We start from the raw sequence: 27,139 nt of genomic DNA, 5'->3' as shown, positions 1-27,139 counted from the left end.
GTGTGTGGTAATACAAATGCTTCTGCATACCCTTCAAAACTTTTTTTTAAAACAACAAAAAGAATTCAGTAAGGATTGTTCAAAATCACTCAAGAAAGATGTGGAAGAAGAATAATAACAACAAGAAAAATCAATGAGTCTTAGGTCTGATCAGATATTAACTACATAATGTTACTTTTAAGACAAGAACTAAAAAAATGAAAGTCTGGTTTAAATATTTTGCTTCCCAGCCAAACACATCTTATCCTGTAAATGCCGATCCTAAAGAATAGGAACTCACTATAGAAAAATACCTCAGCTGAATGAATAAGAGAAAGGGTGAATGAAGTTCTTAAGAAACAGAACTCAAAACAATCCCAAGTATGCTTGGGAGCATTTAACAACAGATACCTGTAGTCTGTGTAAAACCAAGTCAGCAATTTCAAAGAAATATGAATAAGAACTAAAGCATTCAAAAATCAGAACTGAAATTAAAACCAAGCACTCAACACTGTCTGAACTTTCTATCTTAACCTTAAGCCTTTAAAGTACATGTTCTAAATTACAGATTCTCTACAGTTTTCCAATATCTGAAGTATAAGAAGTGCAACTTTTCATACAATCTGAGAAAAGTAAATCACAGAGTAGTACAGAAACAATGCAGAAAGCTGTTGTATTTGGCTTAGTGAAATCTGCAAAGTAAACAGGGTTTTAGAAACTTCAGCATTTGTAAGGTTAAGACAATTTCGATTTCCTAAGGTTTGAACTGAACTTTACACAAATTCAAGGCAGCTCACAGAAGATTTGGGGTATTCCAGATTTCGAACTTTGTGCAACAGAGGTCACCTTGCAAACAAATAAACAAATGACACTAGGTAAGAAGAAAGAGGCTACAACACTAAAATCACAGAAAGGGTCTAAAAGATACCTTTCCCCTATGAAATATAGCCCTAGCTACAAGGTTAGCAGAAACCCTGGCATGTGATCTGTATGACAACAACGTTATACTAATGAGTGGAGGGAACTGCATGTCCCAGTGGGCATCTCTCATCTGCTGGTACCAACCTGAGCTTACTTCTTAAAGCAGGTATGGTGTAGCTATGATTGAGCAAGCCTTGACATGCCCCTCAAATTTCAATCCTGCAAGAGTATAGCAAAGAGAGATGTAAGCTGAGAACCCAAGAGAGTTTGGGGGGGGGGGAAGAGGAGAGAAGATGGGTTGATATGTATGTGTCCAATGAAACACTCAAGTGGATACCATTTTCTAAGGTGTTTTAACTGTTTTAAAGAAAAAAAATAGTAGGGAAACTGCTTCTGGCCTTCACTAAACTGAGTGATATGCATTACATGGAAGCACTTCTGTAAACAACTGTTGAAAGAATTTCTGGCTTAAAAGTCAAATGCAAATAGGCTGTATGACTTTCATGATACATCTGCAACTCTAATATGAAGTTTCCTAATTTTATGACATAAAAAACACCCTATCATAAGAAACAAATCTGGACTGTATGTACCAAGTATGGTATATTCCTGGCAAAACAAATCACAAGAAACTAAATTAGTCTCATAAATCATAAGAATAACAACACTACAGATTACTAATTACATCAGATTTGTGAATTTGTTTACAGTCTACTTTTTAAATTCTCCCCTTTGTAAAAAAGCATCATGTATTTAAACAGCATGTTTTACAACACAGCAGCAACTGAAATTACCAGGCCCATACTGACATAACAAAAGAATGGTAATTGAGAGGTACTCCACTTTCATCTGGAGAGTAAAGAAGCTGCCTTTAAGAGTGTATTCCCATGTTGATTCAAAATTAGAGAACTAGGAAGATATACCTCATGGCAAAGACAGACACAGTAGACCTTTTGTATTCCAATAACAAAACACATGCTGTCATCTCTGTAACTGAGAACGATCCAGCATCAAACTACAAATTGTCTAAAATTCCCTATCACCAGGCACGTTACATCAATGCCTACCTGCATACATGAGACTCATACACACACGCAAACACATTTCCGTAATGATGGCATGGCTCAAAACCACTGAAAACAAGAATTCAAGGCAGTACAGTTCCCAGTTGCTCTACGCCCTGCCTGGAATTTACAGGGAAGTCTTAACACCATTAGATGAACAGCAAGGATGAACACAGAAATCAATCTCCAGTGCCACATCTTGTACCTGGAAAGTCAGATCCCATTTAGTCTAAGAGTGTTCATCACATGTCAAAATATAAATTGTGAGAATTTAAATTAACGTTAACCGGGAACATGGTGGAGAAAGTGGAAACTGACAACAATTCAGAAATTGTGCCAGCACCATCCATTTTAATACTCCACGTCAGCAGAAGTGCAACAAAAGCTAAATTGCAGAACAGCTTCATGTACAGTCATATGGGGGGTCTAAGTGATCATTAGAGCTAACAATACAGACAGTGAAGTCTCTAACAGTCAATGAACTAGTGACTAAGTATCACACCTAGCTGACTTGGTGTTCATGCATTTACTCAGCCGTTTTGTACAAATACATGAAAATTTGATTCAACAAAGATATAATATGTTAGAAAACATCAAGAGCAGTAAGAATTACAAAAATACATAGGCTGTTGAAATGTCTTATCATTGATTTGACAACCTACGTATTTCTGTAATTGTACGTATACATATGGTATCAAGTATCTACACTTGCAGTGCTAAAAGGTACCTTTGTAGTGTTTCATATCCCTCTTCAGATTATGTAATATACTGTGAAATTTTACTCCTATACCAAGTTTTCTCAAAAGATGCCAAATTATCATTTCTAACAGAAGAGAAAAAGAGACTTCTTATTCACAGGAGTGTGACACATATGCTGTGCAAAAAATGGCTGAAATTCAGAACACGAACTTCTTTCCAGATTGTAGCACTTATTACAAAATGGTAGAGTGCAGCTCTCCGCTTGCTGCAGAAAAAATTGAGACTGAAAACACATCATCATTGATGAGGACTTAATTTATGCTGACTGAAGCAATATGAAAACTTCAAATGATTTTTTTAAGCCTTTCTGTGACACAGAGAAAGCTCAGTTTATTCCTATGGACTTATACCTTTGTAAAACACAGTGTAAACCTGCAATTAAAAAAAAGTTCATTTATGAAAAAGAATCCTAAGAATGTTGCATTATACAATGGAATAAAACTGTACATTAAAAGGGAATCAAAATAAGAACCACATAATATATTATGAAAAAAACCCAAACAACCAAACCTATTTGAGCCATTCTTCGTAAGTCTGTATAACCAAGTACACATACAGTTCCTGCAACCAGGAAAGAGGGAGTTAAATTGCCTTTCCTTTTCTTTCCTTTCCTTTCCTTCCCTCTCTAATGAACACCTGTTCAAAAGGAAGGGCTATTAAAAGAGCCAGAAGAGTAACAGGAAGGTTAGTGTGTTTGGAGGAAGTCACAGATCCTTAGGTGGGCACAGAGGCTTGGGCTGATCTGCAGGATAGCGAAATTCTGGTTTGTTAGTTGCACTGTATTCATCGATATTTATGGTCAGACCGAACTGCTGAGCAGACTTCATTATTTACTGCTCCGTCACTCCTGTTAGTTATCCTGTGAGCTCACAGAATATTTTGGAACAGTCAATGCAAATGCTAAGAGACCAAACTACTGAGTTATAGCAGCATTATGTGAAGTGTCCACATGCATTTCACTCTGAGCTCACCATAAATTCAAATTAGTAGGTTCTAAATAGCCAGGCCACAATTTAAGTTCTTAAGATTGCATCAACTTAATAATGACTTTCTTTGGAAGAGGTGGCACTTTCACTGTTTGAAAAGCAGACAGTATTTTGGGTGAAGAAATCAGAGTCTGAGCTCCTAATTTCTAAGTCTGTAAAATTTTAAAAGAAGCTTATCAGTATCTAACAATCTGGAAGATTTAGTACAACCTGTTTTAGGACTAAGTGCCTTAGTACCAAGAACAGAGTCAGAAAGGAAAAAGACAGACCACACCGACTTTATCTGACTGGTGTGAAGAAAGTGATTTTGCACCCTTACTGCCGTTACCATAGTGAGAAACGGCTACACTACAGATGTCTTATGAGAACAGCAAAACATGAAAAATCCTCACAGCAAAGTTGTTAAAAGTTGCTTTTTGGAATAAAAGCTTGAGGCTTGCTGAAAACTGAAAAAAAACCCCAACCAATAGGGTAAACATTTCCAGCATTTCCTCAATAGTCTCATTTGTAGTTGTGGGTCTAAAGCTATATCCATAGCAATAAAATTAACTCAGAGAGCAGTGGCACCCTGCAAATATTAACCAGCTCTTTCGTTGTCTGTCAGTTTATCACCCGCCAGCTAGTGCTTTACACCTTTGGAAGTTGAAGACGAAAACTTTCTACTTACCATCACAAATAAAAATATTACTCAGTAATTTCAGTTCTTTTTGAGTCCAAATATACTGCACTGATTGTATACATAACAGAGTGTTTTAAGCAACACATGATTTTTAAAACAGTAAGACTTACCAATCCACTTAAGGCTAAAATCCAGATGTAGGAACCAGAGGTTAAGAGCTAGAAGACAAGAGCAGTGATTTAAAATTTTAATTTTACAAAGCTGTTGTTGTCCGAACTACTATCTTGCAATATTATATAGGCTATGTACTTATCATGACAATGGGAGAAGTCAGACACTTATCTCTATGACAATTCAGTTTAACATTAAAAAAAGATGTATTCCAGAAGCAGCAGAAGTGGAAAAAACACAGGGATCCAACAATTGTTCTCCTTCTACAGAACAATACATTTTATTTTCATATAGCGTACTAAGTATAACAGGATGTCAGTTATAGGCTGCACAGAAAAACAAGTCTGAAAGATAGACTGAAGCAAAGGAAATGACTCAGCAGCAATAGGAGAAGAGTTCCAAGCAGGGCAGGCAAGTGAAGCTCTCAGATGTGCAGTCACAGAGAGACTAAGCATGAGCATCAAAATTAAAGAAATAAAATTCTCACCCAGCGGCCTATTTGTCGACATGAAATCACAGAAATAGGTTGGAGTGAATTTTTAAGAAAATCCTGATAAGCCAACAGGGCAGCCCATTGTTTCTAGTACCGTGATTAATCACCTGGAAAAGGTTATTGCCAGCTGGAAAAATAGGCTGAAAATTAGACTGATGCTGGTTACTAAAATAGTTCTGCAAGATGCTGAATGAATCATGAGAACACCTTCCCTCTAGACTGCTGACTATGGAAAGAGTGACTTGAGATAAGGGCAGAGTTTACAGAGGAGGAGAAGGCAAGTGACTTTTCCCTCAGCCTCTGTGTGATGGCAGCAACCGTTCTGTACGCAGCAGGGAAAGATCCAGCGAAGACACAGTGATTAGTAACAGCAGTGATCTGTATCGAAGGTGGTGTGTGTATGAAAGCAAAAGGCAAAGAACACGATGAAAAAGAGCTCAGACAATATCATGGCTTGCCCAAAGACCGGAATAATAGTGGTATTCATGGGTTTGGAAGAGAGGAAACAAGATTTCTGAAAGATCAAGAAAATAAGGTGTTGGAGCAGAAGCTGAAGGAATCCAAACACTGAACAGCAAAAGGGATGAATGAAATGTTCATGTGGAGACACAAGACAATATTCTGAAACTGACCATTCATTCTAAAATACTCACTACCATGCTTCACATAACTACGGTGCTTTCCATTGCTAGTGCTAGAGCTATTTTTCAGTCCCTATAATATATAAAAATGAGTATAATTTCTCATAAGTTTGCACATCTCCTGTTTCATAATTCAGGTTGTGACATGAGTGTCCGTTCATTTCTAGGCTGATGGGGTTTTTTTGTTGTTGTTTTTTTTGAACAATTACTGCCTTTCTGTACCAAGTACCTATATTTTTCCACTCAAATTTAACATAATACTACATGATATTGCTGTGCTCTACATTACACTATTTTAAATTACCTGTCACATGGTAATGCTTGATATACAAATAATATTAATTTACATAAAAGTGGAATTCAGCCAAAACCTTGATTATTTACCGACAGTCTTACCATAGAAAAATACTGTACTCTATAGCTTTGTTTGAGCTCTAACAGACAAGGGGAAAATAAACAAAATCAAGAATACAAGCAAATTAGAAAGGTAAAAACATACATATGCCTTATCACCAGGTTTTGTTTTCATCTATTTTTGTCTAGTTCATTTTGTTGACCAAAAAAAAAATTGTAGAATTGTCTATTATATTATTATGTCCTGTGCAAGACAATCAAGACAGAAGACAATGGAAGAACAGATCACTTGCCCACCACTTCAGCATGTAGAAATGCATACTAGCAACACACATTTTTCAATATTTCAGTTGATGGGACAGTCACTAGCTAAACATATGTGGAATCATACATGCGGAAGCATCACAACTGCATAGATGAACGTGCAGAAATACTAATTACTACATTAGTAATTCATTAAAAGATGAACAAGCAAGTACATACCATACCTGTAAACCCAGTATGTAGACCAGTGTCTTGTTTGTGATAGAAAAGTGGCCTAATACTTGTGCCACCTGCACTCTTGGAATGGAGGAATAAAATGGTACGAACAGTGCAAACACAGGACCCAAGCTGCAAAAAGAAAGATATAGATGGTTAATAAGAATGATACTAGCAACAGTAGTGCAAAACAAGAAACAGGAATTAATCCTAAGTACGCAATAATCAAAATGTAATAACCACCTTGCAAACAAAGGTGTTCCTTGGGAACCAACGATTAGATAACTGGCAGCATTCAGGATAATAGATTCATTAGCAAATGAGAACAACAGGTGGCAAAAAGTATCTTATTTCCAAATGTTTAGGATTGGAAGCAGCAGAGAAGGCAGCATATTTAGTCTACTAGCAGACTTTCTACGAAACAAAGCACACAAAGAACAGCAGTAGTCTCCTGCATCAGAACAAAACCTCTTTGATTCAAATGGACAAATGGTGAGGATTATACCTTTCCCAAAGGTTATGGAAATGACTTCACTTATGAAATTAAGCTCCTATTATTTGCCCAGGCTTGAGGTGTTACAGGATTGCCAATAGACTGCAGTATCTAAGATGGGAATATCAACAGTTTGATTTAACTTCCCTATGCCAGTGACTTCCACAGCCCTACAAATAACTAACTTTCTTTAGGGTCCTCACCTTAACCACAGCATAAGATGTTTATTAAGTTTCTAAACCCTCACTGGAAGCAGTTTCAGAAATTTAAGACTCAAGCACCTTTCCAGATACCTAGATTGAACCTGTGAACATAAACTAGCGCATCTCATCCCTATACCCAGATACAAAACCTGTGTTCCTCACAGTAAAACACCCAGAAAACTGAATGAAGTATTAATGACAACATCAGAGGCCACAGCAGAACCAATGCCAAAGGCATGAATGTGAGAGACTGTAGAACAAAAATACTTCCTAGGATGGAGAAGGGGAACAAAAAAGGTCGCTTCAGGTGCACATCTCCCCCAGCTGAATCCTTGCCCGTGATTCTGTGTTGTCTTGTGTCTGAGAGGTGTGGGATGCTGCATGGGGTAATTTTTCACTGCTCACCAGCTTATCAAAACTTTCAAGAGTTGCAGTTTCCACAGGCCTTTACATGAAAGGGATCTTAGCTGGAATTCTGCAAATAGCACAAACCGGGACCTAAATAACTTGAAGTGTTCACTCAAAAATACATTTCCCTTCTGGAGGAACTACTGATAGGAATAATACTATGTGAAATGACGGTCTGAACATCAAAACTTACATTTCCTGAATAACTGCCAAATGCAACACCCACAGCTATGAAAAAAACCCCTTCAAATATTATTTTTGCTCATTTAATGGGCTGTGGCTTAAGAGCATTTTGTTATAATTTTGTTATATTTGAAGTTCAGCTTGCTGAAAAGCTTCCTCTCTGAGGACTTAACTACAGCTTACTTATAGGAACATTTTTAGCACCATCCATTTAACACACAGTCAGATGCACTTGAATGTATAGAGAATGCTAACTCAGGAACTACTGAAAAATGTTCAATTTTGCATATAATCCTTCTTACATAAACAGAAAACACCTGTATAAACACACACAACACATTCTTAAATTTAAATTATTTAAGTTGTAGGAGTCTATTGGCAGAGCTATAAGACTGCCACATAGAAAAATAATTCATCAGAAGTGCTTCCATTGTAGACAATATTCACTGAAGTAAATCAGATTTTATTAAGTGAAGAGAGATGAAAAACAAAGAAAAAAGATCTTTTCCCTTCTTAGAAAAGTAATTTTAAATGATTTCTTTCTACTTTTACCAAATGACCTGAGGGATTACCAAAATTGTGGTGTGCTTTTCAGGTTTTATTCCTCCTGTGATAAATAGTGACTCAGAAACAGAGATTTCACATGCAAGAGTGCACTCAATCATAAGATGGGAAAGTACAAAAAGGAATTTCCCATGACTGCAAGTGCATTTAAAAAAGAGATTAGAGAATGTTGAAAGGCTCCTTAAATGTTAATATTCACCATTAATGTAAACAGAGACCACAGAAAACACCACCCCAGTCGAGGGTAGTGACATGTATAATTCAAAGTCCAGTGTCTGACACTGCTCAGTATCTGAAAATCTAGAGGACCTAGAGGAAACCTAGTGATGGACCTTTTCTCCTAAAACAGTAAGTTCGTAGGCACCACAGACATATGCCTCCAAAGACATCAGGTGTTTCTTTTAGACAGAGTTCATATCTAGTATAAATAGGTATTACACAAATACACATTCAGGAATCATTTTTTAAAATGTCAAAACTAGTGCCCTTCAAAAGATTTTGTGAAACTCATTTGTACAGGTGACTCCAGTGTGTGAAAATTTATTCTGATTAATTTTAAACTTTTGCCCTCAGCCTTCATTATGTAATTCTATACTTTTACCTTGAAAATTTCAATTAATCTTTTCTGTTGCCTTCAGAATTTTCTATACATCACTCATGCCTTGTTTTAGAATATCTATAAGGAGATGCTGCTTATTTACAACGAGTCTGTCAGAGGAGTTACCTGCGTAACAATACTAGAATATGACTGACACAGTAAGGGACAACAAAAGGACAGCTACGGAAAACGTGGACCCATTGCCCAGTGGAAAAAGGGACCTAGTGACAAAGGACATGAAAAAAGCCAAGGCACTTCATGCCTTTTTCACCTCAATTCTCCCTGGTTAGTTTTGTCCTTGGGCCTCCCAGGTCCCCAAGCCTCCTGCGAGACTGAAGCAACACCTGCCCTAAAGGAAGACAGTTAGGAAGCTCTTGAGCCCAGCTGGTCATACTGGAGTCAATGGGACCAGATGGGATGTAACTCAAGGGTGCTGAGGGAGATGGCCCATGTTATCATCACCGAAACATCATGGTGATCAGGGCAGGTTCCCGATGACTGGAAAAATGCAAATGTCACACCCATCTTCAATGAGGGCAAGAAGAGGATTCAGGTAGCTACACAAGCCTCACTTCTGTCCCTGGGGAAGTTACAGAGCAAATCCTCTAGAAGCCATTGCCAGCCACATGACAGACAGATTGCTAATACCCCATATGGATTTACCAAGGGTGACTCCGGCGCTGTGGACAAGGAAGGGGAAGGCAGCGAATGTTGTACGCTCTGCCTTTAGGATGGCCTTTGACTCAGCCTCCTCTTGCGTCCATGAAGAAAAACTGGGGAGATATGGACTGGATAAGCAGATTTGAGGGAAACCGGGCGCACTGCTGGACTCAAAGGCTTCTGACGAGCAGTACAAAGCCCAAGCAACAGCCAGTTACCAGCAGCTTCCCTCAGGGATTCACACTGGGGCCAACACTATTTACTGTCTTTATTAACAAGCTGGATGATGGGACAGAGTGGACCCTCAGCAAGTTGGTGAACAACATCAAGTTGGAAGGAGCAGTCAACACTTGGGAGAGCAGGGCCTCATTCAGCTATTCCTTGATGGGCTGGAGAAATGGGCTGACGAGAACCTGATGGAGTTCAACAAAACTAACTGCGGAGTCTTCCACCTGCCTTGGAATAACCCTGTGCAACAGTATAGACTGGCTAGAAAACAGGTTTGCAGACAAGGAGCTGGAGAACCCTTTGAATGTTCATCAGCAGTTCGCCCTTGCAGGAAAGGTCAATCGCACACAGGACTGCATTACCAAGCACGTAGTCACCAGGCCAAGAGAAGTGATTGCTCAGCACTTCTGAGCCTGAACCTGAATCATGGTGTCCACTTTTGGGCTCCTCGCTTCAAGAAAGGCATTGATATACTGGAACAAGTCCAGCCGTGGGTAATAATGGTCCAGTACAGTAGCAGGTTGCCTGGAGCTAGAATCTCCATCCTCAGAGATACAACCTGGACACACAGCCCTAAGTAACCTGTTCGCTCATGTTGGACATGCTTTGAACCCAGGGTTGAACTAGATGACTGCCAGTGGCCCTGCCAAACCTAAGCTACTCTATTCTTCTGTGAATAATCAAAGCCCTGTTCCCGAAGCTCATGATCATTGGAGGAATTTCTGTTCCTGTATTTCAGTAGGCAGGTACAAACATCCATCCATGTACTGCAAATAAAAGGGCTGGTTCTTTTAATTATGTTAATTAATTGTTTGGTAACATACAGTCAGATTAAACATCTACAAGTGGAGAACATACTCTTATTGAAGGACTACTTCAATTCTCTCTTTTCCTTCACTTCACTCTTTTCCTCTTATTTTTGCTTTTCCCCTCATCTCTTTTAAGCTCCTTTCCTCTACTTTCCCATACTTTCTCTCCTATTCCAGAGACCTTTGTCCCAGACCTTTGTTTATTATTTTATGAGAATATCAGGAACATCAGAAACATTTCCAGTGCCATGATTAACTTCTACTAGAAACTTGAGATGTCTGTGTGCAAAGAAAGGCCATATACACAAATACATGCTGACTCTAAACTGAGTTTATGCCCACTTCATGTTTAGGAAGTTAATTTCAGTCCTGAGTTAGAAAATAAAATTTTCAAACAAAACAGAAAGCTCTAAAACCCAAAAGACTAAATTCTAGAGTTGGAACACTCTATATGGCCACCATATCCATCCCAAAGGTGTACTGTAATAGAGGCTCTACAACAATTATATCCTCATTTCAAAGAGCATGTTAAATTTCAACATTTGCAATGAAAAAGAAACACAGCAGACCAGATGGGAACATTCTACATGGTATGAAGTGATGAGATTGGTTTTGCAGAGAGGAAAAAAAACAAAACCCAACAACCTGAAGAAACAATAACCTTGAAAAAAATAAACCAGAGATGTAGAAACGACTGGCAGAGAAGAAAGAATCAGGGGCAAGTACTTCTTGTAAGAGAAACATGCTACTTAAATTTTAAAATGGTGAATATTAAATGCAGATTAAAATAAAACATTTTAACATTAGTAAATATACGCACAAAATACAGAAAAAATGGTTCTAAAATGTATGAACAAACAGGTAGAAAGCCAAATGTTACTTCTGCAAAAATATCTGCTGTTGTTAATGGAAGTTCTGCGGGATTAAACTTGCAGAAATAACCACCTGTTCAGAATGAGTCACTACACTTACTAACTGTGGTGCTGTATTTTTCTTCATTTAAGTTCTTCATAAAAACATTAACGTGACAAATTCGCAACCATGTATTTTTGGGGGAACTAAAAATATCAGTTGTAAAAGCAGCTGCAGATAATACAGAGCATGTAAACAGTGCGCTTGTAATTACGTACATTATGTAATATGTACTTATGTAATTATGAAGTTACTTCAGTGCTCTGAGTTCCTATAGACTGTCCAGACACTGTCATATTACACTTAAGGTGCCAGCCTTCATTCTGAAAATGTTAAACATTCTTAGTAATATTCCTTAAAATGAGGTAGCTCCCTGGAATATGACCACCCTTGATAGTTGGGATCCTCTGCCTGATGGAGCCCAGGACTCAAAGGAACCATTTATTGCACCCAACCCTTCCACTACAGGGGAACAGGACATCCCAGTGCCTGAGGCCTCTCAATACCAGCAGAAGTATTAGGGTACGTTACCCAATACTCGTGTATCTAACTGCCAGTATTTCACAGGAATGCAGGAAGAAAGCAGAAAAAACCCCCAACAACCAAGACAAAATTTGAAGTTGTGCATCTTGAGGGGAAAATAAAGGTTCCTCTGATCCACAGATATCTCAGCAGAATTACTGCAACTTCGGGTTCATTAAAATATGAGACCGACCAACCAACCAAATGCTTTACAATCCCTTCATGAAGACAGCAGTCAGACACCCACCTCTCCTAAAATCATGGCATTTATTTTTTAATGCCAAGACCATCCAACAATTTATTTTGTAAACTGCTCAGCTCCATTGTAAACCAGTTTCAAGTTCCCTTTCCCATTGGTGAGCTAATATAGACCTTTCCTCTTCTGCTGACTAAAATCTTTCTTCCAATTTCAGTTTTAATTTATTCCTCATTAATAAGATGCTAACATATGCAATCATTATTCTTTAGCTTTTCCTAAAAAGATCAGTTAATCCTATCTCCCCTCAACCTTTGTTGTGCAAAGTTGACTTACAGTACCCGACCATTTCTAATCTACCAGGTTGCTGCAATACACAACATAAAATTTCTTCAGTTAGGCATTCACATTGTACTGCCCTCAGGGAAGCAATTACTGCAGACCATCAAAGAATTGTTCAGGTACGCCACTGCGAAGATAATGTTTATTTTTATTTTTTAAATCAAGGTCCCTGTCCTTTATTTAAATATGATTAGCATGCTGCCATTCATGCGAAGGCCAAAGTATGGAGATACAGACGAAACCGATGGAGCGGTATAGGAATGGCTGGCCAAACCCTGTGCCACAAATGAGTACAGTATCACAGGGACAACTATTTACCCTTAACTGATAAGTTATTAGTGTCAGCTAGGTGTTACAGAGTTAGTTACCCATGCTCACCCACTGACAGTTGCTGCTCTGCATCAGATGTCTGCAGCAAGTGATTGATGGTGGGAGCTTACCAGGTAGCTTTGCTTTCACAACTGATCCTATTAACCAAACCAGAGTTTGAGTTCAGCCAGAGAGAGGAGCTTGCACCTTTCTAAAAGGCAGGGGCTCCCAATGAATCCTATACTCGGCTAAATCTGGCACAGAAACTGGAGCTAGGCAGAAGACATGAAGGTGCGGAGAAACATTGAAGGGATTTAGATGGCAGAGTATTTTGTTGAGGAGGTGCAGTTTAATAGCTGTATTGAAATTTTTAGTGTCCTAAATTCATTAAGACTTGGGTGCTTAATTTCTTCTTCTTCATCTAGATTAACCTAACACATTTTATTTGGCCTCCACAGAGTTACTGTGACTCACTGGTGAGTCATCATTTACTGTTCCTCTAACTCAAGTCACTTGAGAAATCATGTTTGTCCTCAAAAAACCACAGAATTCAGCTACAGGTTAGTTCTAGACACCTGACATGTCTCCCAGAAAACAAAAGGAGTTACTTTTAGAAGGAAAGGCAGTTCTGCAGTTAAGAAACAGGCTGTCTGGATTCATTTTCTGGTTGATCCATAAACACCCTGTGTAATTCAGAAGTCATTTCTTACCTTGGGTAGTAGCTTGCTAGATATGGAATTGTAAAGTTAAATCCAGTACCATTTGTAAACTGCTCAAATAGAGTAGGGACTAAGTAAGCAGACAGAAAATAAATCACCACAGGCACCACAACATACTGGTCAAAATATTAGCTGCACTCCTTTGATGTCACCACCTCTGAAAGTAACAAATTAGTATATTAATTTACACATTACTCTCCTTGCATGCCAAAAGCAAAACAGTAAACTTTTGCACACAAACGGTAAAACCAAACATATATCACGCGTTTTGAAGCACATAATTTCTTGGTTTAAATGTTCAAATCCTGGGACAGCCAAACAGATATTGGAGAAACAGCAGCTGTGTAAGAACAGAAAACAAATAGCTAGAAGGATAAATAGCAAGTGAAAGAATGCAACCTCTATCATTTAGCTCAAGCAATTAACATCACATCATGCTAGGCTGGATTGGTAGCTAATACATCAGTGTGACTCAACGGGTACAATCTAGTAATGTATCTTAATCAAAGGAAGGCAATATTTTATCAGATCGGAGCAGGAAACGCATATTGGCATTATTTTATAATGGTAAGACTATACTGAAATAAACATTTCCTTTAATATGAAGCTGTGGTACTAATGTCAGCCCTTGAGTGAAGACTACTACATGCCTGTGTATGTCAAGATTTCCCATTTCCACTACATATTTTTGCTGCTAGACAGGCAACTACATTGCAGTATAACTTTGTGTACATATGAAGCAAGCTCCCTGTGCAATTTCCCTTTAAATAGTCTTTAATTCTCATTACATCATTTAAAGAGATTCTACTCTGTGATGAAGCTGAATAATTAAAAAATAATTCAAAAACAAGGAAGGAAAAAAAAAAAACCAGAATAAGACCAGTAAGTTCTCTCAAAGACTTTCTGAATCTCATGTTAAAAGATATATGCCCCATAAAAACTGAGGAGCTGAAAGCCCTAGATTGAGCCCTTCAGCTCCCTGGCATCTAAGGGGAATCAAGCCATGTCTGCACTGCAAGTTCAGCACCAGAAAAATCAGTGTACAGTGCCAACCAAATGCTCCAAGTAGCCACAAAACTAGCTCACAAGGCTCTACTTCATTCTGCTATAGCAAAAACATTTTCTGTAAGACAAGGTACATTTAGTAAAGTTTAACTTTGTGTCATCAGATCTGCATTGACTTTAGGCTTTCTGATGAGATGGACATGCTAGTTGAGATCATATGTCTGCACACCTCCAACACTACGACGTCAGCAAAGGCTTACACCGTGAACACAGCCCTAACGTTTGCAAAGAGGCATTCTAGCCACCATGGGTTGGACACATCATCATGCCTACTTGCTGGTTCTTTAAAATCAGGCCACTAAATGAGGCCACTTTAAAGATAAAGTCTTTTGCAGTCATGAACGATCAGTATGAGTTCTGGGGGAAAATCCCAGGTAACTCTCAACCACAGCCTCTAACAGCAAACGACAGGGTTTTCCATCTATCTCTGATCTCCAAAACCCTCTTAACAAACACACTAATTAACTCTTAGATCAACGTTCTTTGCCCAGAAACAATGTTATTCCAGGTAACAACGGGCTACCTCACAATTTGATATCCCATTCCTTTCCTATTCCCTAGCTGCCCATTCTTATCAATATCATTTTAGGGGAATCAGACATGTGTTTTAAAAGCTTTTTATCTTTAATGTGTTTACCTTACATGTGTATTATTATTACTGTTATCCTTGCTCAAAATGCAATAAATGGCTTACAAAGGCACACATCCTCATTAATCTCTCAAACCACCAGAGCTCTTCTACTCCCTTATATATTTTCAAAGGGCATTTCTGTAAAGCCTCATCATTATGATACTAAAACAGTGCTGGGAATGTACACAGGCTGTCGAGACGTCTGTTTTTACACAGTATCTCAGTATGCCTCAGTTCTGAGGTTTGCTTGTGCTCTGTCAGATTTGATCAGTAAGAAGCAGTTTTAAAGCATGTAGTGATCATACAGTTCTTTGCTACAAACTAAATTTAAGTTGTTTTTAAATGCAAATGGCATATAAACAAAGTTTTTCACTCAGGGATTTTAGTTGGTCAACAGTTAGTCAAGCAAACCTCTGGGTAAAGTCCCTTCTATGAAAGTCAGTAATGCGTAACGTCAGGGAGGAGGCAGGAGGGTTGTTTCTAATTACTCTCTTTGAACAGACTAATTGTAAAAGGATTAAAAATAGATGCTTTCACATCCCATAAAACAGTAGGCAGCAAATCAAGACCAGCATACAAACACGGGTTTTTTTAAGCACTTGAAAAAACCTACGCCTCCCACAAAAGAGACTCACGTCATCAGTCTTGAAAACAATGTGCGAGGGTAAACTTTCGCAGTCAAGCCATCCTGCTAATGCCCTTAACTGCTCAAAGGATCCAAGAAGCTACAGATATGTAAGTACAGAAAAGAATTAACTTTTAAAATTTTTTCACTGAACAACAGCAAACAATTCCAGAAAGATTATTTCTTTTTTGCATTATACTGAATATTTTCATGTGGTAGGAAGGATAAATGATCTTTGAATGGGAGACAAGGCTCGTGGAAGAAATTCTGTGATATTTTATGTTTACACATTAATATGCTGCCAGTTAATTTTTATTTAAAGGATCTGTTGACCCACAGCATCAACAAGTTATTTCAAGCCCTTTTTTATAACACAGCCTTTCGGCAATCACAGGGAAACACTGGATAAGCTAATGTAGTATCAAATTTTTTTAGCAGTAGTAATTTAAATTATGCTAATGCAGAAATAACGGATGTACAAATAGTAAGGGAAGTATCTTAAGTCATTCACCAAACCTTGCAGCCTTAAACAAATCCATACTATGGTCATGAATGCATAGCTTGCTCTATCACATGTGCTTCTTGCCTATGAAACAGCCTTTACTATCAGCTCAAGAACTCAGTCACTCTTCTCACGCCTAAATATTGCAACAGTATATTTTAAGAATTCAAAGTTTTACAAGCTAATTCCTCTTTTACCTTCTGACACACATTTCTTTCAAAGTTTTCAGAAGGAATTCTTTTTCTGAATCACAATCACCAAATGTCTTTCTCCTTATTACTGATCTTCATGCCACAAAGCTGAAGAAATATTAAAAGTGGTACGATTTTTATACATCTTCCCAATTAAAAAGGATCCATTTTTCCCATTATACTGGCAAAACAAGATAGACTGTTTAACAGACAACAACTCAACTATTATTTATCTTAAAAAACAGAGACGGCATGCATGCCTTTAAGCACGGAATACAAGAGATCTGTCTAACATTTTCATGGCTCCTCCTGAAGAGATGAGGGAACTGAAAACTTACCTGGCAATTAGTCTTTAAAAGCTCAAATCTCATCCCTTTCTGTTCGAAAAATTGAGGAATCTGTATCCATGTAATGAATAACAAATTTAAGCTAGAGTTCTGAAGTTGTAATCCCTAAAATTAAAAACTGCACCTGTACTGGTCATATAAACAGGTGTGCATGTTTTCTAGTACTAAAATACAAATAATTATTTGACTCCTTTTTTCTTCTGCTTGTAGGAATGTAATTGTCAGTGGCTCAGCTTTTTATTTTGTTTAGTTGCTACATTTTAGGCTCTCTCCTTTTTACATTCAGTATACTCGGGCAAGTAAACCAAAGGAAGGATAACCATCTCTGCATCAGCACAGCTCTTCACATTAACATGCATCTTTGGCAGAGATGATTTATGTTAGATAGTTCTCACACTTTTCATAGGACGGATCACATTTGGAAACAGAGATCTAACAGATAACAGCAAGACATGTACACTTCAGATGACTTCCACTTTTTAACTAGTTATGCAGCATTTCAACTCAACTTCTTTATTTCCATTTCGCTTACTGTAGCTGCTACTATTTTTAAGTGCCAAAAGTAACTGTCGTACAACTTTTTAAAATCTGTAGTAATAGATAAAAGCAGGACCATAAAGATCCCACCCACAGCGTATGCATCTGCAAATTTTGTTAAGCACTTAAAGAATATTATAATTCTTCATAGCCATCATTAAGACAATTTCATTCATGAAAGGCATACTTCGGATTCTCTGACACGTGGCTTACAAATTTGGCTTTAGTACTCCAACGAATTTGGGTCTATACCAAGGAAGAATAAGAGCACTAGCCTGGAAACTCTCTCACCAAAATTAGCTGTGGGTTGTGACCTGGGGATTCAGTCTTCAGGTCATTAGGCCTACTCGTTGTCATTTAGTACACAAAACTCAACAGCTTTTGAAACAAGATAAATTAACATAATGCACTAGAAGCGTATGAGTATTAAAGTATTAGAAAAGAACAGGAAGCTTTAGGACACGCCTGTCTCTTGCCTCAGCTTTTATTAAACCACATGCAGCTCCCAAGCTGCCAATACATACACCTAGATATAGGTACCTTAGGTGTATGTTCTTTCTAAACTAACAGTATGTTCTACTATGCAACTTAGCATGCACACTTTTTAACATACATAACTTGGTTGAATCAAGCCTTTTTCTCAGAGAAAACACTCTGTGATGAAGATCACTTGTACGGTAAATTAGAAATTCAAACAGTAAATATGACTGGTCAACAGAAAACAATTAATTTTAGAGATTAAGGTAAAAATTAAACCTACATAACCACAGCACTGCATATTGCCCATCTTCTACTGTTTTGAAACTGTAAGACTTAGACAGCTTAACACCTACAGAGGACTGCAAGCTCAGTAAATCCTCAGGTCAGGCACTGCAGGGAAAGAGAAGTCTCTTTCCCAACCATTCCTTTTAAATCATTTACACTCTTTATGTGTACATAAACAACATTATTCCCCAATACTGTTTGTTAAAGAAATATTGTCCATCTCAAAGTGACTAAACCATACTACCTACAGAGCCAGGAGAGATCTTTCTAATGATCTGCTGTGCCTTTCCAAGAACTTAATTAGTATGCCTCTTAAATTAGCTACTGGACAGATGGACCAGGGATTCATCTCCAAAGAATGAAAATTATGACGAGAGACAGACAAATCACACATTAGATTACAATACACAGTTACAGCCTTCTACATGTTCCCTGTTCTGCTGAAAAGACAGATGAGATGGTGCTTCTTCAGCAAAAGCAGGAGATGAGAACAAGAAGAAAACTCATTTTGCATACAGAGAGCCTTTATCACTGCTTGCACATAGTCCAAACCCGTGTAATCTAAGGTTGCAACACTGCAATTGCTGGCTCATCATTTAAGTCTATGCTTGTTAATAGTTAAAAGCATGTAACATTATGATACTACATATAAAGCTCATCATACATGAACATCTTTATGAACCAGGGCTTTGGATTATGTAGTACTTCCAGACTGGAGCCACCATTCTGTTCGACAAACACCTTTTGCAGCGGGGACTCTGCTCTGAGCTGGGCTTTTGTATACTGCAGTATAAATGTAAAACAAATGAATGATGCTAGTCAAATGTTTTCACAGAAAACCAGTCTCCTAAAACAACTTCTTTTCCTTCTTTGATGAGATTACAAAATTGGCTTAAAAAGGCACCTGCACAGATTTCAGACATGCTAGATTTTGTTACCAGCTTGACAGGGTACTGTGTTTTTTCTTCCCCAAGTGGATACTATTGCTATCAAATATCAAGAGAGCACACAGAATAGACTAAAAGCTGGCTAGCTAACAAATCTCATCAAGTAATTGGCTAAAGAAAATATTTTTTTTTTCCATTGGTGGTCAGAAAGCAAATACAATGCTAAGACTTAAAAAACAGCAAGTGAGAGAACAATAAAGAACAACCTGCACTGGTCGTAAGCCTGGGCATAACATTAAAATTAATTTTAAACTCTCCCAGGCGTAAGGTCCTCCCAGCTAGAAGCAGAGAGCAATGGTCATGCCCCTAGACTGGAGATATCCTAGGACACAGTGAATCTGAGAAGTACTCCAGGATCACAGCGAACTCACTTCCCAAGCTTCCAGTGCAATGCTACACAACTCTATCTCGGATACCTAATCAACCGAGCAGAAAAAGCAGGGCCGTGGTGGTGAGTATATTTCCAGGTACACCAATACCAAGAGGCACCTGGAACCCCATTTCTTGTGTGGGACTAAGCTGAGGTTAGAACTGGCGTCACGGGATTATTTTGCCTTGTGATGAGACATTTGAGAACTTCACCTTGAATTGCCAAAACGTGAGAACGTATAAAGGGGAAAGGCTCAACAAAACCAGCAACTGCAGATTAATTTTAGAGAACTTTGAACAAGACACAGCCACATTTTTTAACAGGGCGGTTGACTGACCAAAAACTACAGTACAAATGGCTAATTTGCTTTCTCTTCAGTTCTCTAAATCAAGACCAAACAGCATTTTAGAAAATATGCTTTAAATGAAAAGTTAGTGGAATCCATAACAAATAACTAAAATAATAACATAACCTGGATTACACAGGAGGTCCCATTAAATGAGTAAGTGGTCTGTGTCGCTGAGCATCACGTGTCTGCAGACTCAGAAAACAAAAATCTGAACAATCTTCTTTACAATACCAATATAAAGACAGGAATTTTAAATACTTTATGCCTTAAAATTTTGCATGTACCTCTATGACAAAAAAATGTGACAATGTTTTCTAAAATTATTAAATTGGTAAGGTAAATTAATGTTATCTTTTTTTCAAGTATATACTTCAAAATAGTATCATTAATAAACTCAGAAAGCCACTGAGGAAGGGTATTTAATCCAACAACCTAGAGGAGCAAACATTTTGGTAGTGATTCTAGAGGGTAGCTTCAACGGTGCATCTGGATTTGGGACCGTAAATGGCCATGTTCTCACAAGGTATTCAGACACACAGCTCATTAAAATCAGTAAGAATTAAGTCCTTCTAGTCTGAGGTTTGCAGCAGTAAGGAGGTAACATTCTCCATTTTTGCTCCAAGAATGCAAAGCACACAAAAAGTACGCAAAATGGGCATGTTGCTGTTTTTTCAGATGCATTCTGTGGAGGATGTCATATGCTTTGTATGTATAATAAATTGATCACTAATGACTGCTGCCAAGAAATAAAGAGCAACCTGACACAAGGAATAGGATTAAAAAAGAAGTCTTGTCTTCCTTAACAGTCTAGACACCTTTTAGAAAGAAAGTGTTTTTTTAAATGCAGCCCTGTTCAAGATTGACAAGAAAAGGTGAAATACCTGCAGAGGTGAATGGAGTTCATCCAACAACAGTAAGAGCTCAGATGTACAAAGACGTTACCATAGCTCAGGTGATGTGCATAAATTTCATCATCTGTTTGGGCCCCAAACCAGATACAGCATCTCAGTTGTTTTTTGTTGTTGTTGTTGGTTTTTTTTTAAATTAAATATATTCAGGTAATATAGCACCTAGACATCATGGGCAAAAATGCCCATACATACCTACCTATAGAGAAAAATACTAACACTCATGTAGAGTATTATAAAATGTGCTCCCTACATTAACAGCCAAAATATTTTGGGGATAACAGAGGATCAAAAAGAACGCTTTCCCCACCCAGGGCTGATTCCCACAGCAGGCAGAAGAGCCTGCTGACATCCTCTATCAAGGAGCGTAGCTTAGCTGACGTGCACGCTGCCCTGGAAGGCCCATGAGCTGTGGTCCTCCAGCCTTCTTCTCATCTGTTTGTGGCCGGTTTGTCCTGCCATGGAACTGCTCCCCACGTATACCCATGCTACCACCATGGATAGACACAAACTCTCTCTCAGCTAGGACTACTTCTCAATATAGCCGTGGTTTTATGCGAGGGTGAACATCCTATTTTGAGCAACAACAAGTTCTACATGAATTTATTAGATTCTGGATAGAATTTATTCTGAATGAATTAAAGATCCGACTTCATAGCACAAAATTAGGTAACATGCATTTTAGGAAATTCTACTCTTAATATTAAAAAAAAAAGTATTTCACTGAAATTATGGATTTTTTCTTAAACCATAGTTAAATGTGTTTGTATAATAGATATTCTACATTTTACAAACATTTATAGAAAGACAAATGGATGGACTTGACAATTATGCACATCATTTACGAACCAAAACTATTACAACTTTACAGTGAAAATAAAATTATGCAGTGATATGCTGTAGCTAGCTACTGCAATAGAACTGTTTATCATAAATCTTAGATTATCCTTCCTTACTTATGTTTAAGAAATGATTTTACCTAAATTTCACGGAAGAGATGAGTGCAAGATAGATGTCACGCTGGGAGGGTGAACAGGTAATCAGAAGCACTTAAATAAGAGAAAGAAAAGAAAATACCTCACTGACTGTTATCCAGGTGCCTACACAAAACCCACGCCATCTTCTGCAAAAAGCAGTCTGTTACACTTATATAAAACAAGAGCCACCCTACAGGCTTCTATTAGTGAAAAGATGAAATGGAAGGAAATTATACCAGAACTGTCCTCAGGGTAATAACTACTGCATTAATCAATCATCAAACACACTAACACCAAGATACTGTGAACGATGCAGATACAACTAACACAAAATTCCAGACTTTCTTAAGTCTGAACTACAGCTGGACTTGCTATTTACCAGTTTAATTCCCTTATTAAAACCACAAAACTCCCACTTCAGATTTGACTTCCAACCCTGAATGCAGTATTCCCACATCTTGACACACGGTACATACTTCACGGGTATCTAACAATCAGAACATCGTACATCTATCAGTCAGAAATCACTCATCTGTCTTTCCTACTGCCTGTGCAACACAGCAAACATACACTTACTATACTACCTGGATGCTAAATTTCTTCCTTAAACGTATGTAATATAACTCATTTATGTATTCTAATACACATCATCCACTACCCGCAGGTTTACTGTTTACAGAGAACCTCATGCACCTCTGCTAACCTAGCCAGAAGTCTCATCAGACTTATAATACAGTATGTGTTGCAGGTACATTAGTTGTGAGTAACTTGAAACAAGTAGGACAATCTCCTCAAAACTGAAAGAAGATACTAACCTTCTAATGCTTTCACAAGTTAATAAAAGGATAATGAATACTTTCTAAAATGCATAGCTTAAAACCCTTAAAACTGAGAGATATTTTCCAGAAAGACTTTTTTAAGGTACAACAGGCTACAGTTGTTTGTAAATATTATGTGTTGAAAGGCAGATCCTCAGAACTAACCTAGACATTTTAATTAAAGGTACCAGATGGACTTAAAACTCAGGTTACAACAGCTTTTATCTCCAGATAGTATTCTGCATTAAAGCAAAAGCAATCTTGTTTTGACTGCTGTTTTAATCCATAAATGGTGCCTCCAAGAGGCACCATTTTGCAGAACAGCTGCCTAAGGAGTAATGTTAGATGCCCCATCCTTTCTGACATTTATGCTTACACTATGCAACTGTCAGGTAACAACACACCTAAGAAATATTTTGCACTGGAAGTGGTATCAACAGGATGGGGTCCTTTCCGTTTCTGAAATTCTACCGGATCATTTTTTATACTTTTAAGTCCCCCAAATCACTGCCACTATGCAGCTCTTCCATGCTACTTCTGACTGTGCAGGTTAAACAATTTCTAAAATCTGCTAAATTGACAACATGTAAAATATTTCAGCTGGGTTATCTCTCTTTTGCAGCACCACTGAAGAGTGACTAAAGTTGTAGTCTTAAGAATTTATCTATGTAACAATATTTGAATTAGATTCCAAAAGCCAATTCTTAAAACTAGTGTTAAAAAAAGCTGAATTATTATAATGCCAATATGATAAGAACACTGAAAAAATTTAGTTTCTCTAAACGATTTAAACCATCACAACGTGAATTGTTAGAAACAAAAACTCCCTAAAAATTAACTGAAACACATTTAAAAGATTTTGTCTGCTTGTCTGACTCTTGGGGACTTACGATGATCCTTTAACATGTGGTTTCTTCACACTCCTTTCTCCCCTCAGATTGCTTTAAACAGTCTCCCACCCCCTGAACATCTATAAACTTCACTTTCCAAATATATTACATCCCTGGTTTATTATTTTGCCTCCTGTCTGATTTCTTTTCAGGAGAGAAGGAACTAGGATCCAGTACCTAAAGGGGGCCTACAAGAAAGCTGGAGAGGGACTTTTTACAAGGGCACGTAGTGACAGAACAAGGGGTAACGGCTTTAAACTTAAACTGGGTAGATTTAGATCAGATGTAAGGAAGAAATTCTTCACTGTGAGGGTGGTGGGGCACTGGAACAGGTTGCCCAGAGAGGTTGTGGCTGCCCCATCCCTGGCAGTGTTCAAGGCCAGGTTGGATGGGGCTTTGAGCAACCTGGTCTAGTGGAAGGTGTCCCTGCCCATGGCGGGGGGGTTGGAACTAGGTGATCTTTAAGGTCCCTTCCAACCCAACCCATTCTATGAAAACAGAAAAGCCAAAAAGAGCCATCTTTTTGTTTGTTTTCAGAAGGAGGTTTGGAAAGTATTTCACCATAATGAAGTTTCATTTCATTTTTTTACAATCTTGCTTTTTGCAACAGAGGTTGGCCGTTGTTATGCAGAAGAAGTTTATCTATGTTTATTACAAAATGTTCTCTTTTGGTTTTCTTTTCATGTTAGGTCTACTGAGCTTCCTGCAACAACAGTGGTTACAGAAATGGACACTTTCACAGCTTCTCAGACAAACAGTTCCACCTGTGACTTATATGAGCATAAAGATACAGCACGGATACTACTGTCTGTCTTCTACAGCTCCATCTTAATTCTTGGGGTGCTTGGAAACGCCATTGCCCTCACCGTCATTTTTAAAAACAGAAAGAAGATCAACTCCACTACCCTCTATTCAACAAATCTCGTCTTCTCCGATCTCCTGTTCTGTATCGCCTTGCCTACAAGGATAGCCTACTACGCCCTGGGATTTCACTGGCCATTTGGAGAAGCATTATGTCGAATAACGGCTCTCTTGTTCTATATCAACACCTACGCAGGTGTAAACTTCATGACATGTTTGAGCATTGACAGGTTTTTCGCTGTTGTCCACCCCTTCCGATACAAGATCAGAAGGATTAAATATGCCAAGGGCATTTGTGTCTTTATCTGGTTTCTTGTATTTAGTCAAACTTTCCCATTACTTATACAACCCATGTCACAGGAAGAAAAAGAAAGGACTACATGTATGGAATATCCAAACTTTGAAAAAATAGCACATCTACCATTTATACTGCTTGCTGCCTGTTTAGTAGGGTACCTTATTCCCCTGGGGATTATACTATTTTGTTACTCTCAAATTAGCTGCAAACTTTTTCAAACGGCCAAGGAAAATCCACTGACTGAAAAATCAGGGATAAACAAAAAAGCCATCAATACAATCATATTTGTAATTATAGTGTTCATCATCTGCTTTACCCCTTATCATGTTGCAATCATAAAACACATGATTAAGAAGCTGCAGAATGAACCCTCGTGCACTGAAAAGAAAATTTTCCAGAAGTCACTCCATTATACCGTGTTTCTGATGAATTTTAACTGCTGCCTAGATCCTTTCATCTATTTCTTTGCATGCAAAGGATACAAGAGAACTGTAATGAAAATACTGAGACGACAAGTGAGTGTATCAATTTCAAGTGCTGTCAGGTCACATCACGAAGAAAGCTCACGTGATGTGGGAGAAACGCAAATGATGACACTTGCAAAATCTTCCAATGGAAAGCTACCTGAAAAATAAAGTCTGTAGTACACACCATAGCGGAGTAAGCTTAAAAATCCAGGGTCCACAGTAAAAACTCTTAGTGGTCCCTGTACAGCAGCTTAAGTAAGATTCTGTTTTTCAGGATGTCAGGAAATCAAGGAGTGATGTTGGACTGAAAAAGAATTGTCACAGGTCAGCAGGAAAACTCGGCATTATAATTTCCTAGCTGTATCATTTTGACTGATCTCATTATTTTTTCCAGGAAATATGCACCACTGTGAATGTTCAAGTTCCATACTGCACATATGTATGCCTGGATGTTATTAACTCAAGCAAAGACTTGATTCACAGTTTGGGTGTCTGAGAAAGGATTAAACACCAACAGCTTACAATTCAGACTGACTACAACCAGAACATCTGAAAATTGCAAGACCTCTAGCTGAGCTTCAATTACAGCAATGGTTTTGTTAGCCAAGTCACACAAGGAAAAGAAATCAAACTTTGAGATAAAACGGACAATTTCTGTGCACACGTGACTATCACCAGTGCCGAGTTTATAGCCCTTTGGAGGTGAAACTGCATTTTATAGTATTTGGAGCACAAATGTCTTATTGGACAATCCACACAGATAACATTGTCAAAAGTAATAGATGAAAAGTTAATGAACTGTTTGGTCCTCCCCAACACTTGAGTATCTCCCGTATGTTAAATCACTCATCTTTGCAAGGTGTATTATCTCTTTACTCCTTTTCCTAAAGGAGAACTCTTCTTTCTAGTGTGTATTGTAATGAGCCTCTACCCTAGTTGTATATAAATTATTTATAAACACAAAAAATAAGTTGAAACAGGAGACTGTAATATGAAAACTGCACTGTTTCAGTGAGAACTGCAGTGATACAGGGTTCTTCAGAACTTCTGCTGAAGTCAGACATGGACACAAGACAAACATTTTGGAAACGGGAATAAATGTTCACAGTTGAAGCCACCAAAAAGTAAATCAATGGGTTAATTCTGATGGTGTGAGATGGCCACCTCTTTTTAAGCGCTGTTTACCAGAGAGATCAATAAAAGAGAACAGCAGGATTGGCTGGGAAAGAACAAGCTTTCCCATCACGCCTTCATACAGCGTAAGCGGGATCCCTTTGGGCACACTGAAATTGGGCCAGCAAAGAGACCAAATGACTTAAACGCATCCTGCTGGAATCGGCTCAATACCAGTTGAGTATCCAGGATGCAAGCCCTGGGTTCCTGCTGTCGTGCCCTTCCGTCATGTGTCAGTTTCCTTCCCCACTTCATTCCTGGCCCCCCGTCTTTTCTTTTGTCTTCTATCTTAGTAATATACCTTCATCTGCCAGCACAACTCGGTAATTGCACCATGAGGTTGTGATGGAAAAGGAAAATTAAAGAGCGCCTGATAATTACTGGTAAAAGCTATGCCAGATATCATAATAAATGTTATTTATTGCAGCTGTATCTCTCTGGAATTGAGGTTGTACTGCAAGTCAGACAAACACAGTTACATTTGTCATCTTTGCAATTCCTTCCTTCCTCACGTGTTGACCTCCGCCTACCTGCAAACATGGAAGGGTCATATCTGAACAGCAGTACGGAAACATTAAATTAACAAGTACTTTCTTATGGGAAAGAAAATGCAAAAGACCCTATATTTCATACCACTTAGATTGTCAAACTTGAGTTTCTAATTACAAAAGACACTATGCAACTAAAGAAAAACAGAGTAAGAAAAATAATTCTTAACAGAAGTTCTCCTTAATTCTGTACGCTATAGCAGTTCTGTTCTTGTCAGCTTTTTTAATAAACTATTTTAAAATATTATTTAAGAATT

At 38.0% G+C, this 27,139-nt stretch overlaps 2 protein-coding genes across 3 annotated transcripts in view; one reads left to right on the top strand and one right to left on the bottom strand.

Moving 5' to 3' along the window:
• The window catches only part of UBAC2 (UBA domain containing 2), a 102,679-nt gene that overhangs the window by 29,171 nt on the left and 46,369 nt on the right, over positions 1-27,139 (bottom strand). Inside the window, exons 5-6 of the mRNA XM_010578297.1 lie at positions 6,476-6,599; positions 4,499-4,546 (exon numbers count right to left, since the gene is read on the bottom strand). Coding sequence (XP_010576599.1) covers positions 4,499-4,546; positions 6,476-6,599 — 172 coding nt within the window. The remainder of the gene's footprint in view (positions 1-4,498; positions 4,547-6,475; positions 6,600-27,139) is intronic.
• GPR183 (G protein-coupled receptor 183) lies at positions 15,938-25,757 on the top strand. 2 transcript variants are annotated; one of them, XM_010578295.1, is made up of 3 exons: positions 15,968-16,044; positions 19,485-19,674; positions 24,225-25,757. In XM_010578295.1, exon 3 carries the CDS (start codon positions 24,262-24,264, stop codon positions 25,327-25,329), a length of 1,068 nt encoding a protein of 355 aa, XP_010576597.1. In that variant the 5' UTR covers positions 15,968-16,044; positions 19,485-19,674; positions 24,225-24,261; the 3' UTR covers positions 25,330-25,757. The 2 variants fall into 2 exon arrangements, with proteins under 2 accessions (XP_010576596.1, XP_010576597.1); XM_010578294.1 differs by lacking the exon at positions 19,485-19,674 and having other exon boundaries at positions 15,938-16,044.

This window comes from Haliaeetus leucocephalus, unplaced genomic scaffold, assembly GCF_000737465.1.
Source record: "Haliaeetus leucocephalus isolate CR32 unplaced genomic scaffold, Haliaeetus_leucocephalus-4.0 Scaffold626, whole genome shotgun sequence".
Lineage (NCBI taxonomy): Eukaryota > Metazoa > Chordata > Aves > Accipitriformes > Accipitridae > Haliaeetus > Haliaeetus leucocephalus.
This window is presented reverse-complemented; position numbering and strand designations above follow the sequence as displayed.